Below are 14,619 nucleotides of genomic sequence, written 5' to 3'. Positions count from 1 at the left end.
GATGAAAATTTAAATGGTTCACATACATTTAAATGTTTTACTGTGTACCATGAAAATATTGATTGAAAACACCTATCTTTTACAATGTTCAGTATGGCGTAAAAATTTGCATCTCATGAATATTGGTAGATCACAAAACTTTCTACTCCATCGGGTATTGTCGTGTCCAATCGCCTGACGTGCATCGTGCATACATCCGCGATCTATGCAATAAGTTACAGGTGTTGTTTGAGTTTGACATCAATACATCACATGAGCACGTGTTTTGGTGATCGGGACTGCGAAGAGAATATTGTAATAGAGCCATTATTGTGAATGTGAAAAGTTTACTTAAAGTTACAGGTAGGTAAGTCATTGTCATATTTCAAGATCCTATTGCAATTATTATCAAGGTACACACGTGGTGCGTACAGCAACAAGGTTGATTTAAGGTGTAATCACAGTGCAGCTCTAGCTAGGTAGGGGTAATGAACCAAGTCGCCATTTTATTCGATTTAGATTGGCGGGAATATTGATTATTAGAGATTGTTGTTAGGTTGTTTTCTTTTTTAAATGTACCTAGAGGACAGAACTTTTGACTTCATGCGTTACCGTCCTTAAGACCTAATCACCTATTGTGACAGACTCTATTATTCCAATAATCTATCGCGGACTTCTAATGCTCTAAATGCAAAAGAGTTATCAGATGATGACGATTTTGCAACTTGGTTCGCGATACTCGAAGAAGTTTTCGCCGTGGAAATCGAAATAGCCGTACACCTGGCCGTACGAGAAATGAATATGTCAAGAATATTAACAAGGTATGTAACAAGGTTGGAATGGAGAAAGTCAACGCGAGCGCGAGGATACACGAGCATTGAATGTCCATTCCAACCGCGTCGCAGAATATTCTTTCTCCACGACCGCAAGAAATAAATCAAATGCAAGAAGGAATAAGAAGGAAACTTTAATTTTTATTATTTGTGATATTTATGGTATTCTGACAATTATGAAAGTTGAGAATTGGTGTATTACAAATGTTTGCTGTAGAGTTTTCCACAACTGCTTGGTTAGTAGATGACGAGGACACTGTTGTGCGAACGTTGGAACTTGAGGGTACAAACATTGAATTTGACCCAATGACTGAAGTCACGATCTTATTGGCGACGTTAATACGATTTTTGCAGGAATTATCCACGTATCCTTCCGCAACCTCCGACGACTTCCACCCGCCATGTCTTTTTAATGTTGTGATATTCGCTCCTGCATTTACTAACATAGTAGCCGATGTAAGGCGAAAGCAGTGACCGGTGTATTTTTGCGGGTTTTCTAGATTAAGGAAAGTTGCAATTTGCTTGGGCATATTTCCCAATTTGTTAATCCCAATAACTTGCTTCATACATTTTCCTTTTTGAAAATTCACAGTTATCAGAGGGAACCGGTCTTAATGCAGCATATTTCTTCACAATAATTCACCCGTTATTGTAAATTGTCTTGGTGTTTTGGTTTTTGTATCGGGAATATCAAATAATATTGCAGAGTCCAAATCCTTTATGTGTGTCATTTTTATGTTGTAAAGTTCATTTTTACGACAAGCTCCGGTAATACCAATCAGAAGGGCTACCTAGAATAACATGTATTCGTACAATAAAACTAATTAATTCTCTAAAAAATCTACCTTTGTTGCTAAATATATATCATCCGAAGCGGTTTCTAAGAATTTCTTTACATTTACTGTCGTAAACACGGTTGATTTTTTTGGTAAATACCCATCTGAACTGCGTTTTAAAAATGCTTCACAAACTTGTGAGTCGTTAGACGTTTCTTCCTGTTAACCTGTGGTCCGCTTTGGGGCCTCCCTTTTAATTTAATTATGTTATAAAAAGGTTTGTTTGTTGTTCTTCAGACACAACAACCTGAAAAATGTTTGTGTTTTTAACACGAAAAAGAAGTATGCCACTAACTCGTAAATGACTAAGCAAACATTACGTTTTGTAGCGAGCTGACTTACCAACAAAATGTGGGTTTGACATATATTTCAATAGGTTTTAAGCGCCATCTCTTGACAAAAAAACGATTATTCGTAGGTGTGGTGAACAAATCTGTAACCATGTCATATTAAATATAGTAATCTACTGATTTCACACCTACCAACTGCACATTAATGGAATGATACCCCTTACGATCAACATATATATATATATAAAAGTATATGTTGATCGTAAGGGGTATCATATATCATATATATATATATATATATATATATATATCGTCGCGCTAGGCACCACCCGGTATATTATGCAGCAGCAACAAAATAGAGACAACAATAAGGAAGATTTGGTGTGTACAGAGAAATGGGAAACAGTTGTTACATTCCAGGAATTAAAAGACCTGGATGCAAAATAAAATTCAGAAGCTTTTATGTCAGAAACAGTAAGTTAAGTGAGTTTGTATGACCAAAATCTAATTATGAATACATTTCAGATAAAAATGTTGGCGATTTATTGATGAAATTTGCTTGCTCAACTACAGGTTTTACCCCAATTACAGTTGAGCAGTACATTTACATTTAAGTGAGTAAATGAAATATAACTCAAATATAACAAAGTACACAAGAAATAAAATAATAATTAGTAATTAAGTAGTTACTAGCTACAGAGGACACAAAAAAACAAAAAGGCACTAGGAATAAAATATAAATTAGATGTCCTTATAATTATAACGATCACGGCTAACAATATTTGAAACTTAAACAAAAAAGCATTCTGTACGATTGCCAAAATTAACGCGATTAAAGGCGATTGATTATTGGAGGAAAAGACTTAACCGATACATGTAGGAGAATTCTAACCAAAATGCTTTCGAATGAAGTTGCCTGTGCCACAAATTGGTCTGGGCGTAATCAAAAAGAGAGTTTTTGTTCTTTAACAAATATCATAACCCTAATTGTTGATGTTCGGAATAGGTATTGGTCAAGGCTATTTAGTTTGTACCATGCATGTATTTGATAACCGATAAATAAACAGTCGTATTCGTACCTTCTTGCCGTTCGTTACAAGTGGCGACGAGGATTGAGAATTAATGATGTCAATCGGTAGGATACCGGAATTCGACCAGATAGGGAAAAATTGGCCAACATACGTAGCGCGAGTTAACCAATTTTTTATCGCTAATGCAATTAATGACGAGGGGAAAGTACCAGTGTTATTGTCGGTCGTGGGTGATAAAATATATGAGCTTATGGTCGATTTGTGTGACCCGGACAAACCCGAGGATAAAAATTTTGACCAGTTAGTTAAAATAGTGAAAAATCATTTAAATCCCCAACCGTCCGTCATCGCGGAACGCTACAAATTCAGGCAGCGGAAGCAAACAGCGGGAGAGTCTATATCCGAGTATGTCGTTCATCTGAAGAAGCTAGCAAGCACTTGTGATTTCGGTTCCAAATTGGACGAGAATATGCGGGATCAGCTGGTGTTTGGACTACGCAACGAAGTTCGTTACAGTTGGTAAATAGATTTTTAAGTATTTTAAATACCTATAAGTACCTAGTCTGCCATGTTTATGCAAAACAGCATATCTGCTAAAAAATCAATTCCAATTTTTGATTATGCCTCTTTGTCATTTTATGGTGACTAGTACAGAGTACATATTTTATTAAAATGTTTGCAAATTTTGATTGCAAACGTTAAGAACTAGAGATCGCCAGACACCCTTTTTTCTCTAACAAAATGCAAGCAAACGTGAATATGAGTTACATGTAGCAATATTAAATCAAAAGGACATAACTACTGTGACATTGAACTTTTTTTCCAAACATTGTAGTCGTTTCCCTTACATTTGCAATATAGTTGTGGTTTTGCTTCTCACCAAATGTGAGGAAACACTTATATTTCTTGAACTTGGCAAGCATAACTCCAATATATGCTCTATTGAATTAACACAGCAGTGGTATCACGATGCTTGGAAATCTAAATCGGGTCAACATACTCGTATATAACCAGTAACCCAATTGATTTTTTAACAATGGCTAGGTAGTAGTGATTTTAATTAGATGCTTCTGTTTTAAGTTGTCAAAGGACTATCGATCCCCATTGAAATTGTATATTCTTTTGAATAAGTGCATATAAGGGTCTAGCTAAAAAAGCAAAATCTTTGACAAATCTTCTAAAGTAGGACACAAGTCCTACAAATCTGTGAACTTCGTGACCATTTTTTGGCAATGGGTAGTTAATTACCGCGTGCGAGTCTTTATTAAAATTAATAAAATCAAATATATTTTGTTCAGCTTAATTTTTTGATTTTAATAATTTCACGATTAAAAAATGTGAGTAATCATCAATTAATACTTGAAGTATTGTTCTTCATTTGATGTACATGGATTTACAGATCCTCTTATGTCAGAACGAATTAGCGATACCATTTCTAGTACAAAATTCATGGAAAATTGTACTTTGAAAGATTGCATTATCGGATACCAAAACTTTTGGTAACCCGTGCGTGCAAAAGATATCTTGTAATAAATTTATGGTAGATCCAGATGTAGGTGCCTGTTTTATTGGCTTAATTTCGGCCCATTTCGATTTTGCGTCTACTACGACGAAAAAATGATAACCCTGGAACGGTCCTGCATAGTCCATATGAATCTTATCGAAACTGTCTTAAGGACGGCATACTATTCATGAGAACCAATAGAGGTCGCCACTGCCAAATTGCAATGGGAAATTATATCGAACTTTGAGAATGACTCCTGGGCTTATACAATCATTTTTTAGGGTGGTTTTTGAAAATATAAATTCTACATGCATTACTCTAGAGCGACTATATAATTTTTTTTTTAGAAAGACAATAAGTAGTACAATATTAATAAAATAAAACGACACATTTTATTTTTTATTTTAAGCAATTGTTGAATTTTAAAGTATAGTCGCTCTAAAGCTGCTCTTCTTCTGTCAATATTGAAAATTTGGTCGGTCAAAATCCACTAATTTATCCGGGAGTCATTCTCAAAGATCGTATTTTTATACAGTTACGTATCAAAAAATGGCGGGAAGCAACAGTAGTCTAGCCATTTATTTCTAGATGGCACTGTTAAGAATGATACCGCGTTCGTAGCCAACTGCGCGACCTTCACCCATTCAACACAATGCCTTGACCTATTAATAACGGTAGTTTCATAAACGGCGTTGCCACGTTTAAGCAGGCATACATAAACACTTCAAATCAAGATTTCAGGGTTCTAAAACCTTAAAATGAAAAACGTGAAGTGATTTTTGTAATCACTAACCATAGGATTTGTAATTATAATGAACAAGTAACTTTGAAACAGTACCTACCATACTTTGCCTGTTTAATAAACCACTTGACAATTGTATTATCGAAGCCAATTCATGTTTCGGAAAATGGTACTTGCTTTGGAACGAAGTTTGATATCATGTTGTTCTCAGTAAACCTTTAACCTCCGAGGATGGTAGTTGTGTCTTTTTCACATTCCAATCGTCAAGTGAATACCACTATCATTAAATTTATCGTATTTTTTAGACATTGTTTACTGTGACAAATAATTAGTCTTTCTTTTTATTAAGGTGGCCATTACTTTGTTCTAGTGCCAGTGAACGTTAGATCACAGGAGCAATGATACGAAGAGATTGGCGAAGAATGGTTATTACGGCAAAATGATGAATTTGTACTTATGAAATATGTTTATTGAAAAGATAAAAACAATTAATATTATAATGTAGGCATCAAACATAAATGTTGAACATAGATTTAACTGATTTAAGTAATACAGAAAGTATTTAACTGTCGCATTTAATGATTGCCATGTACTCGTACGTCGGAACGCATCTCTGCATTGCAACATTGCTCTCAGCTCTGTAAAAAAAATGAGACAGATATGGTAATATCTACTAGGATGATCTATTACTATTTGGTTCAAAATATAATAATTGTACGCAATACTGTTATGTGGGCTCAATTTTAATTAATATAAAATTATTATTAATATACTTGCTAGTGACAATATTTTCGAGTAGGTATAGGTAGTATAATAATTAATTTGGAGTGCATGTAGTTTCGCTTTGCTACTTCCTTTCTTATATTGTAAAAATGATTATATTGTCAACAGCAAATGATATATTGATTATAATGATATATAATAACAAAAATTGTTTACAATAAACAGTTTTTCGAAAAATTATTATATCAACAAGATTTCCAAACCACCCTAGAGGTACTGTCATTGGCTCGTTACCTTTTTTTTTAAGTGGGTGTTCGCCAAATGTTGTTATTTGATCACTGTGCTCTCGTGAGTAACAAACAACAATTTCAGCCCTATTGTCCCACTGGGCATATGTGCATATTGAGCTCATGTAGGGAATCAAATTTAGGGCTCACGCTTAGCTTTACTTTGGCATAAATTCACAATAAAGTTTTCTTCTAAGATATTTTCTATACAGGCAGTTCCTAGACATGATTTCGGAACAAAACTTAGTTTTGGGATTTTCTGTAGATAGGCAGTTCACGATTTTAGCTGAAACCGACGTAGGGAATCCAATCAAGGGCCTACACGTTCAGCCAGCTAGCTGTGATTCCGGAATAAAGTTTATGTCTTGGAGATTTCCTGTACAGGCAGTGGAGGATTGTAGCTGAAACTGACATAGGGAATCCAATTAAGGGCCTACACGTTCAGCCAGCTAGGTATGATTCCGGAATAAAGTCTATGTCTTGGAGATTTCCTGTACAGGCAGTGGAGGATTGTAGCTGAAACCGACATAGGGAATCCAATTAAGGGCCTATGTTCAGCAAGCTAGATATGATTCCGGAACAAAACTTACTTTTAAGAGATTTTCTGTATATAGGCAGTTCACGAGTTTAGCGGAAACTGACGTAGGTAATCCAATCAAGGGCCTACACGTTCAGCCAGCTAGCTGTGATTCCGGAATAAAGTCTATGTCTTGGAGATTTCCTGTACAGGCAGTGGAGGATTGTAGCTGAAACCGACATAGGGAATCCAATTAAGGGCCTATGTTCAGCAAGCTAGATATGATTCCGGAACAAAACTTACTTTTAAGAGATTTTCTGTATATAGGCAGTTCACGAGTTTAGCGGAAACTGACGTAGGTAATCCAATCAAGGGCCTACACGTTCAGCCAGCTAGCTGTGATTCCGGAATAAAGTTTATATCTTGGAGATTCCCTGTACAGGCAGTGGAGGATTGTAGCTGAAACTGACATAGGGAATCCAATTAAGGGCCTATGTTCAGCAAGCTAGATATGAGCCATGTGTAATTAGTTTTCTTTGTTTTCTGCGAGGTTTTCTGCTTTGGTTTTCCGCTTCTTCTTACACGCTTCCATCAACTGTGCTTCACGGTTTTTTATCGCATCTATTATGTATTGTGGATCAACACACTTTTTTCCCTTCCCGATATTGTTTCTTATAATTTCTGGGGCAATACACATTTTGTAAAAAGTTAATAATATTGGCACCATTTCATGTTCCCAAAAATGAATGTCTATTTCAATCTCCTCTATGTAGAGTGGAACTGCATCGTTAATATAAACAACAAAATAACATTTGCTCCTCTTGGTAATGTTCAAGGTGCCTTGTACTTGATAGTAATAAGAATGTCTTCTGTTTAAAGATATTTTGCCATCCTTTAGTTGCAAACAGGTGTTTTTTTTTAAAAGTAATATTTTTTCCAAATCAGTTTCCTCCAATTTTGAACAAGAGTACAGACATTTCACTTCCACGATGGCGTCTGTACCAACAAGACCTAGTGCAAAAAAGTTGATTAAAAAATTAGCAATTTAAAAACATACCATCTGGTGATGCTCCTAAAAATCCATAATCTTTATGTATCCACAATCCAGTGTTTGTTACAGTCACACTCTGCTTCTTTTCAAATGCCTTTATTGCCACCGATTCTTTGGAAATGCCATACTCTGTAGCTTCCGTGCTAAAAATATTTTTCCCCAGGCATTGTTTGACAATTCCGTGGCAAGGAGTGTACGGCCTTCGTTTAACTACTCTGCCGAAGTTTGATGCAGTAAGGCGCCGTTCTTTGAACTTTATGTACACATCATTAAAAAATTGTCCCATTGTTGCCTCAGCAATAGCAGGGATTTCATTCTCCTCCACCTATGGCACACAAAAAGTAGACTCTATTTCTAAATACATTATTTTTAAAATTTACATGCAAGTGTTGAATTAATCGTTGACATTCTTCTTCGATATTTTGCTCTTCTTCTTCTGGTTGTTCTGCTGATGGACCATAAGCAGTTGTATCTATCTTTGTGACAGGTTTCACAATGTTCTTCCTTTTGAGACTAACTTTTTTCTGGACCAATCTCCTCCGTACTTTGCTATCTTTTATCGCCATATTAGTTTTGATGAACTGTTGATAATTTTCACCAATTGTGGCACCTGTCACATTCTTCCAAGGGCTAATAGGCCATTCAAACGCTTTGTTGTACCGCAAAGCTGCCAGATAAACTCGTCTTTCGTATGATCCACGTTGCACCAAATTAACTCTCTTCCCCATATTAAAACGAGAGACAATATTCATTAAACATTCTGCTGCATTATTATTTTCATTTTCAATGAGCAAATTAGCTTTTCTTATAAGCAGTTCCAAAGCTCCTGTAAGTATAAATGTTCAATAAACACATACATTTTTACACAAACTCAGTTTACTTACCATTGATATGATCATACATTGAAGTCGCTTTTAACTGTGGAACTGCATTGTTCGAAACGTCGCCTACAGTGTTACATATATTTACCCTGCAATTACTATGATCGCCAAAGACATGCAGAAATCCAATTTCTAAGTCTTTTCTCAAAAAAGACACAGACATCTCAGCGTTTGCATGCTCATAAATGCTTGCTTTAGCCCGCTTTGTTAAAAGCTTAATTTTCTCCACTGTCAATAATCTTCTTCCACTTAAATTAATTTTGGTATCACTTTTTATTTTATGGAGATGCTTTCCATAATTTTTTAAGGCGTGGTTTGTGCACTCTACTTTTTTAACAGTGCTACCATATGGCACATTTGTTTTAATTTTAGCGAATGTGCTAGAATCACCATCAGCAATAAATTTACCGTAGCGCACGCCATGCGTATTTTCACTTTGGCAAAATCCCTCCACCACCATATCAGCTTCCATAGCTGGAGCAGATTTGTTCCAGTTTTTAAAACAATGGTGCATCTTGATATCTGCACTTTCGTTTTCTCCTCGTGCACAAACTGAGCAGTATCGATTGCGTACACCCAAATAGAGGATTTTTTTTGTATACTTGCCAATGATTGCAACCTGTAACACATACGTGCTTGAAATTAATCAAAATTAAGTTTACACACACAACTTACCATGCCAGAAAGTGCATTGTAGTTATGACCATATGACCGCTTACTCCAGGAGCCATCCAAATAAACAGTTATCCATGGAATGCCGTCATTACATAAATTTCCATTGGCAATTGCATTTTCTTTTTCTTTCAGACCAGCTGCCTTCATGGATTTCCACAATGATTCTTTCCAGATCTACAAGTAGATATTTAATTTTTATAAAAGATACAATCAAATCAACTTACTTCTCCTAACTGGTCCTCAAGTTGATAAAACAGAGAACCATGCATTACAGGAATATCTAATGCGCTAAGATATTCGCACATATGTGAGTATGATCCTCCAGAAGCTATAGTTCCCCACACAGACCCTATATTCATTGTTGATTGATCAATCAATGAGGAACTTTGTTTATTAGGATTTTCAGTGAATATTTTAAATTCACGATCACATGATGCACACTTTAAGATTATACAGGACACCAATCCCATTCCCCTATTGTATTCATTATACAAATGCAATTTTCCAAATGTACAGATTTTCATATGTTCGTATTGTGCATTAATAATTTGCTGTGCAAAATACCCAACTTCCACAATTCGGTTTCCCGTTATTGCTTCAGGTGGCGGATTTTCAGATTCCACCGTCAATTGATGAGACATAATGCTTCAAACAAAATTCAAAATAAACTATCCTTTAAAATTACCCAATATACCTTTCATATTCCATAGAACTCATAATGCCAAATTCACTTCGGGATGCAGCAGCACTTGCTGTAGGCTTTTTTGCTCCTGGATATACCTTACGTGATCTAAAAAAACAATTTAATTTTAATTTACCATAGTACTTTATTACTCACAATTCTGGTCTCGTAATAGATGATTCGGTACCCTCGTATCCTTTACCCGTGGAAGTCGAAGGTAGTAATGTGAGGTCGGATGTATCACTCTGGCTGTCATTGCGGGCTGTTGTATCTATAATAAAAACAAACTCTGCTTAGTCCTACCTGCCTTTCTTCAAAAGACAAAAAAGTTGGCCTGCTTCAATTTTGCCCAAACAAAAATACAAAATTGAATAAGGGCGGCTGCCAACCCCAAAGAATGAGCATTCATGAGACTTGCAAAGGCAAACTGTTCACCCCCTCCCACAATTATGCAAATTGACTGATACATTTTTGTTATTATGACAATAAATCACACTCTCAAAGAAGTAATTTTCAACATTTAATTTTGCTTACCCATAGTATCCATCACCACATCTGAAATCACACGTTCCGTAGCTGTTTGAGGTTCGTCCCTATCTTCAACAGTGTATAATATATGGGAACACTCAGCAATTGGCTCTAACCAACAGAAAAATTAGTTATAGCATAACTACTCACGAGCTACTTTACTACCAATAGACTCTGTTGCTTTTTTCCTTCGTTCAACCCAAGCTTCCTTCGCTCTCTTAGCACGTGTGTTTGTTTTTGGATTTCTTGAAGTGCTTGTGCCCAAATACTTCTTAGTTCTTCCCATTGTGTAAAACTGTACAAACATAATTAACGATGTGGAACCTAATACATATATGACTTACCTACCTAATTATTGTAATAGTCTAGTGTGATAATTCAAAAATAGTTTTCAGTCACAAATAAACGAAAACACTCGTAAATCTTCAAAAGTTATTTATTCACCTTGCACTCGCGAAAAATGTAAAACACGATTAATTTAATAAAAAATAACAATACTGTAAATAGCGAAAACAATACAAACAAGTCCACCGATTTATAACTCACAACAAGCAGAAACAATGCAACAGTGTAAGAAGTGGTTTATTTTTGGAATGGAATGCGGGATTCGTTGATGTGCGTCACAATCTATTCGTATACAAAAGACGAACACAAAACTGTATAGACTGTGAGTGTTTTATTGCGTCAAGGCAAAATACAGAATAAAAGGTACATTACAACACGCTGCGACCTCACGTATGAAATAGCTGAACCATTAGTAATGTTGGTTGCCTAATTTTATAAATTGTTCAATATTATGATTCGTATGCCGTCCTTAAGGTTTTTCCCAGTAATACAATGGTATCTTTTCGGGATTCTTTTTTATGAGAGCACAGCTTTCACATGATCTCACCAATTGTTCGACGTCCTTATCGATGTTGATTTTCTTGCAATTTGCTTCATTTTGACTACACCTATATGGGTATGATGTATGTAGTTCCTGTGCCGGGTTCCCAAACAGTATCCAATTTTGCCAATGTGTTTCATGTCGAATCTCTTGGATAACATTTTGCCAAGGTTAATGATGAAATTTTCATCCGACGATGATATCGTCCAAGTAAGTAACGACAAAAAGAAACGGATTAACCCTGTTGACATTTGTAAACGCAAGGGTCCGACTTGCAAGGAATCGCTCCAAGTGACTGCAGAACTGAATTCAGGGTGCTGAACCAGCTACGGTCAGCTTGCTTCAGTCCGTACAGAGATTTCTTGAGTCTGCACACGGGATTTTTATGCTCAATTTGACAAAGCATGATTCGACACTTCATCTTGATTTCGTCATTTGAAATTGAAATTATTTTCTTAAATTATCAATCTTACGGGTAATCTAACCCAAAATAGACCAGACCCTGCATATCTACACTACAGCAAAAAGCTTTTAGTGCAAATTTGAAGTCTCTAGCTATTGTAATTGCTGAGAACTCAGCTGGACAGCCAGTCAGCCATAACGTCTATAATAACGTATTTTTTTTCAAAAATGCGCTAAAAATGGGAAACTTTAAAAATAAGCATAGGTATTGAAAATCGGGTTTACTTTAGGTAGTGTATAGATTTGCTTAGGATATTAATTTCTTTCGAAACGATTTATGTACTTACATAGAAAATAAATAAAACTTACTTGAACCAGATCGTATATCAAAATCTGAATCACTATTTTCTTCGTTTTCATGAGTTTGTGTATTTCCCTGGGTATCTCCTATAATCTCAGTAAGGAAGTTGATGGAAAATTGGTATTTGGTACAAGAACAATCAAACCCTGACCAATTTCATCCTCCAATTCATACCCGTTTGAAATATTTGTTGGTGGTAGCAAAATCAGTTTTTTTTGGCGATCACACTTACTAATTTGAAACCCTGCCATTTGAAGGAGTTCTCGAATATTTGATGGAAACATGTGTATCATTCTATTCACAATGGTATCCAGATCCCACTGTCTATCAATACTCATAGGGTTTGTTTTTCATACATCATCTTTTAATTTATAAATATAATAGAAATATACTTAACTGACCTAGACCTCTCCGTTTCAAATATATTTGCTCATGACGACCTGGTAAAAACCTACTCCTGCTAGCTTTAAAAGAAATAATTTTCTTTTGAAGGTGCTTTGTTTTTTACGACCACGTCTTGGTGTATTTGGTGGTGTAGATGAAGTGGTCGAGGAATAGATATTAGTAGGCAAAGAGCCGGTTCTCCTCCTCCTAAACAAATTTCTCGTGGATTGTAACAAATCTGTTACACGGGTCACACTTCCTTCAGGAGTGGACACGAAAGCTACTGAATTTGCTGCTCGCAATATAGAAGCAATTGTAGTTTGATCTCCAGGTGGCACCCTATTAAGTGTAAACGTATTCCGTTCCATGTGTAAGGTATAAGTTAAGATAATCACACTGTATAATATTGCAACCTAATTTAAGTAATAGTAAGTACTGTTATATTGAGTAAGACTGCTGACAGAATGATTGCGTCCTAGGAAAGTATGTGTGTAAAGTAGGTTAGAGAATGTAGAATTAAGTTAGACGTGGGAAAATGTTCAACCTGCGACCAGGCAGCATGTAAAATACTGTTATTGAACCAATATTGACTGAATATTGTTATACATTGGCCCGATATAGTAGTTCAATGATGGCCCAATCTTGGAAACGCAACAGTGAATAATAAAGGGTCAAATTGATACAAGCTTGGTACTATAATAGAAACAATCATAATGCAATATTCATAAAACATGGTAGATTCAATATTGTCCAGAAATATAGGTACAATGTTGATATTAATAGTGGTTAAATATTGAATTGCAATGAAAATTGACAGTGGCATTTAATAAATATTGGTTGAATATTGTCCAGTTATATAGGTACAATGTTAATACTAATATTGGTTAAATATTGATTTGCAATATAAATACAATACTGAGAAAAGCATTTAATAAATATTGGGCGAATATTGTCCAAAAATATAGCTGGTGTTGACCAACCGGTTAAATGTTGAGTTGCAATATATTCACAACATTGATAACGACCGATAAGTCATATTGGTTCAATATGGTTCCTTGAAGTAGGTGCTGACCATCTTCGTATTACGAACTTTGCTAACGATCAAAATTATTAGGAGCAATATTGGCAAGTTCACTTGGAATAAATACACAGCATACGTCAGGGATAGAATATCTAAAGCCACGTATTTAATTAGGACTATACTGCCGTCATAATTAAGAAAGCAGTATCTGCAAATTGTCAGTTTTGAGTAACCGTCTGTTGAAAAATGCCTTAAAGATTTGTTTGGATTGTTTAGCGTCATTTGGGGGATTTTTGGTAACATTTTTGAAAAAAACTCATTTAACATAAAATTTCTCTATTGTTTGATGATTTAATTGCACATACTGTAAATTGGAATGTTACTTTCAAAGATAATTTTTAAGCAAAAACGTAGTAACTACAAAATTTGATAAATAAAATAAAATTATCTTTAAAATATCCTTAATAAAACAACTTCAAAATTGTATTACTTTCCAAAAACACGGTTGATTAAAAAATGGACACATATTATTTCCTAACGGGTAAATTTTTCCAAAAATCAGCTCTGTTGCGTAGCATTAGTGGTACTAAATTCTTCACAATATTTTTTTTTGTTTCGTCTTCAATTCCCTTTGGTTCTGTCAAACGTATTGGTTCAGCCAATTGGGTTTTCTGTACGACGGTGCTCTGTAAAAAGTTGAGATCGTGATATTCTTCCTCGACATGAGAAGTTTTATATTTTAGTTGAAAACTACCTCTTGTAGCTTTAATTTTCACCATGTTTGCTAACATCGGTTTTGGTTTATTTATTCCAAGTTGTTCACTTTTTGTACGGAATGTAAATCCTTCCATAAATAAAAATCAGTTATTTCCATAGCTTTGACAGTTACTTTTCCTGATTGAGCTGATGCAACTGCGGTAGTAAAATCACGAAAATCATACGTCTTTTTTTGGTATTTCAACGATTTCTCAACCTGATGGTGAAAGCTGTCCGCACTCATAAAAGT

The 14,619-nt window shown here is 35.2% G+C and overlaps 1 protein-coding gene across 5 annotated transcripts; it reads right to left on the bottom strand.

Annotated features, from left to right (window-relative positions):
* Nucleotides 1-5,677: 5,677 nt before the first annotated feature.
* LOC116172330 lies at nt 5,678-10,994 on the bottom strand. 5 transcript variants are annotated; one of them, XM_031489525.1, is made up of 13 exons: nt 10,908-10,994; nt 10,725-10,854; nt 10,566-10,670; nt 10,188-10,302; nt 10,044-10,139; nt 9,574-9,994; nt 9,350-9,523; nt 8,678-9,293; nt 8,174-8,619; nt 7,800-8,118; nt 6,816-7,753; nt 6,233-6,741; nt 5,678-5,853 (listed from the first exon to the last, which is right to left on the bottom strand). In XM_031489525.1, the coding sequence occupies exons 2-11, from the start codon at nt 10,843-10,845 to the stop codon at nt 7,269-7,271; spliced, it is 2,898 nt and encodes a 965-aa protein (XP_031345385.1). In that variant the 5' UTR covers nt 10,846-10,854; nt 10,908-10,994; the 3' UTR covers nt 5,678-5,853; nt 6,233-6,741; nt 6,816-7,268. The 5 variants fall into 5 exon arrangements, with proteins under 5 accessions (XP_031345385.1, XP_031345386.1, XP_031345387.1 ...); XM_031489526.1 differs by having other exon boundaries at nt 6,233-6,982; nt 7,213-7,753; XM_031489527.1 differs by having other exon boundaries at nt 6,233-7,007; nt 7,238-7,753.
* Nucleotides 10,995-14,619: the final 3,625 nt, after the last annotated feature.

This window comes from Photinus pyralis, unplaced genomic scaffold (assembly GCF_008802855.1).
Source record: "Photinus pyralis isolate 1611_PpyrPB1 unplaced genomic scaffold, Ppyr1.3 Ppyr1.4_LG5, whole genome shotgun sequence".
NCBI lineage: Eukaryota > Metazoa > Arthropoda > Insecta > Coleoptera > Lampyridae > Photinus > Photinus pyralis.
Note: the sequence above shows the minus strand (reverse complement) of the source record. Positions and strands in the feature narration are given on the sequence as shown.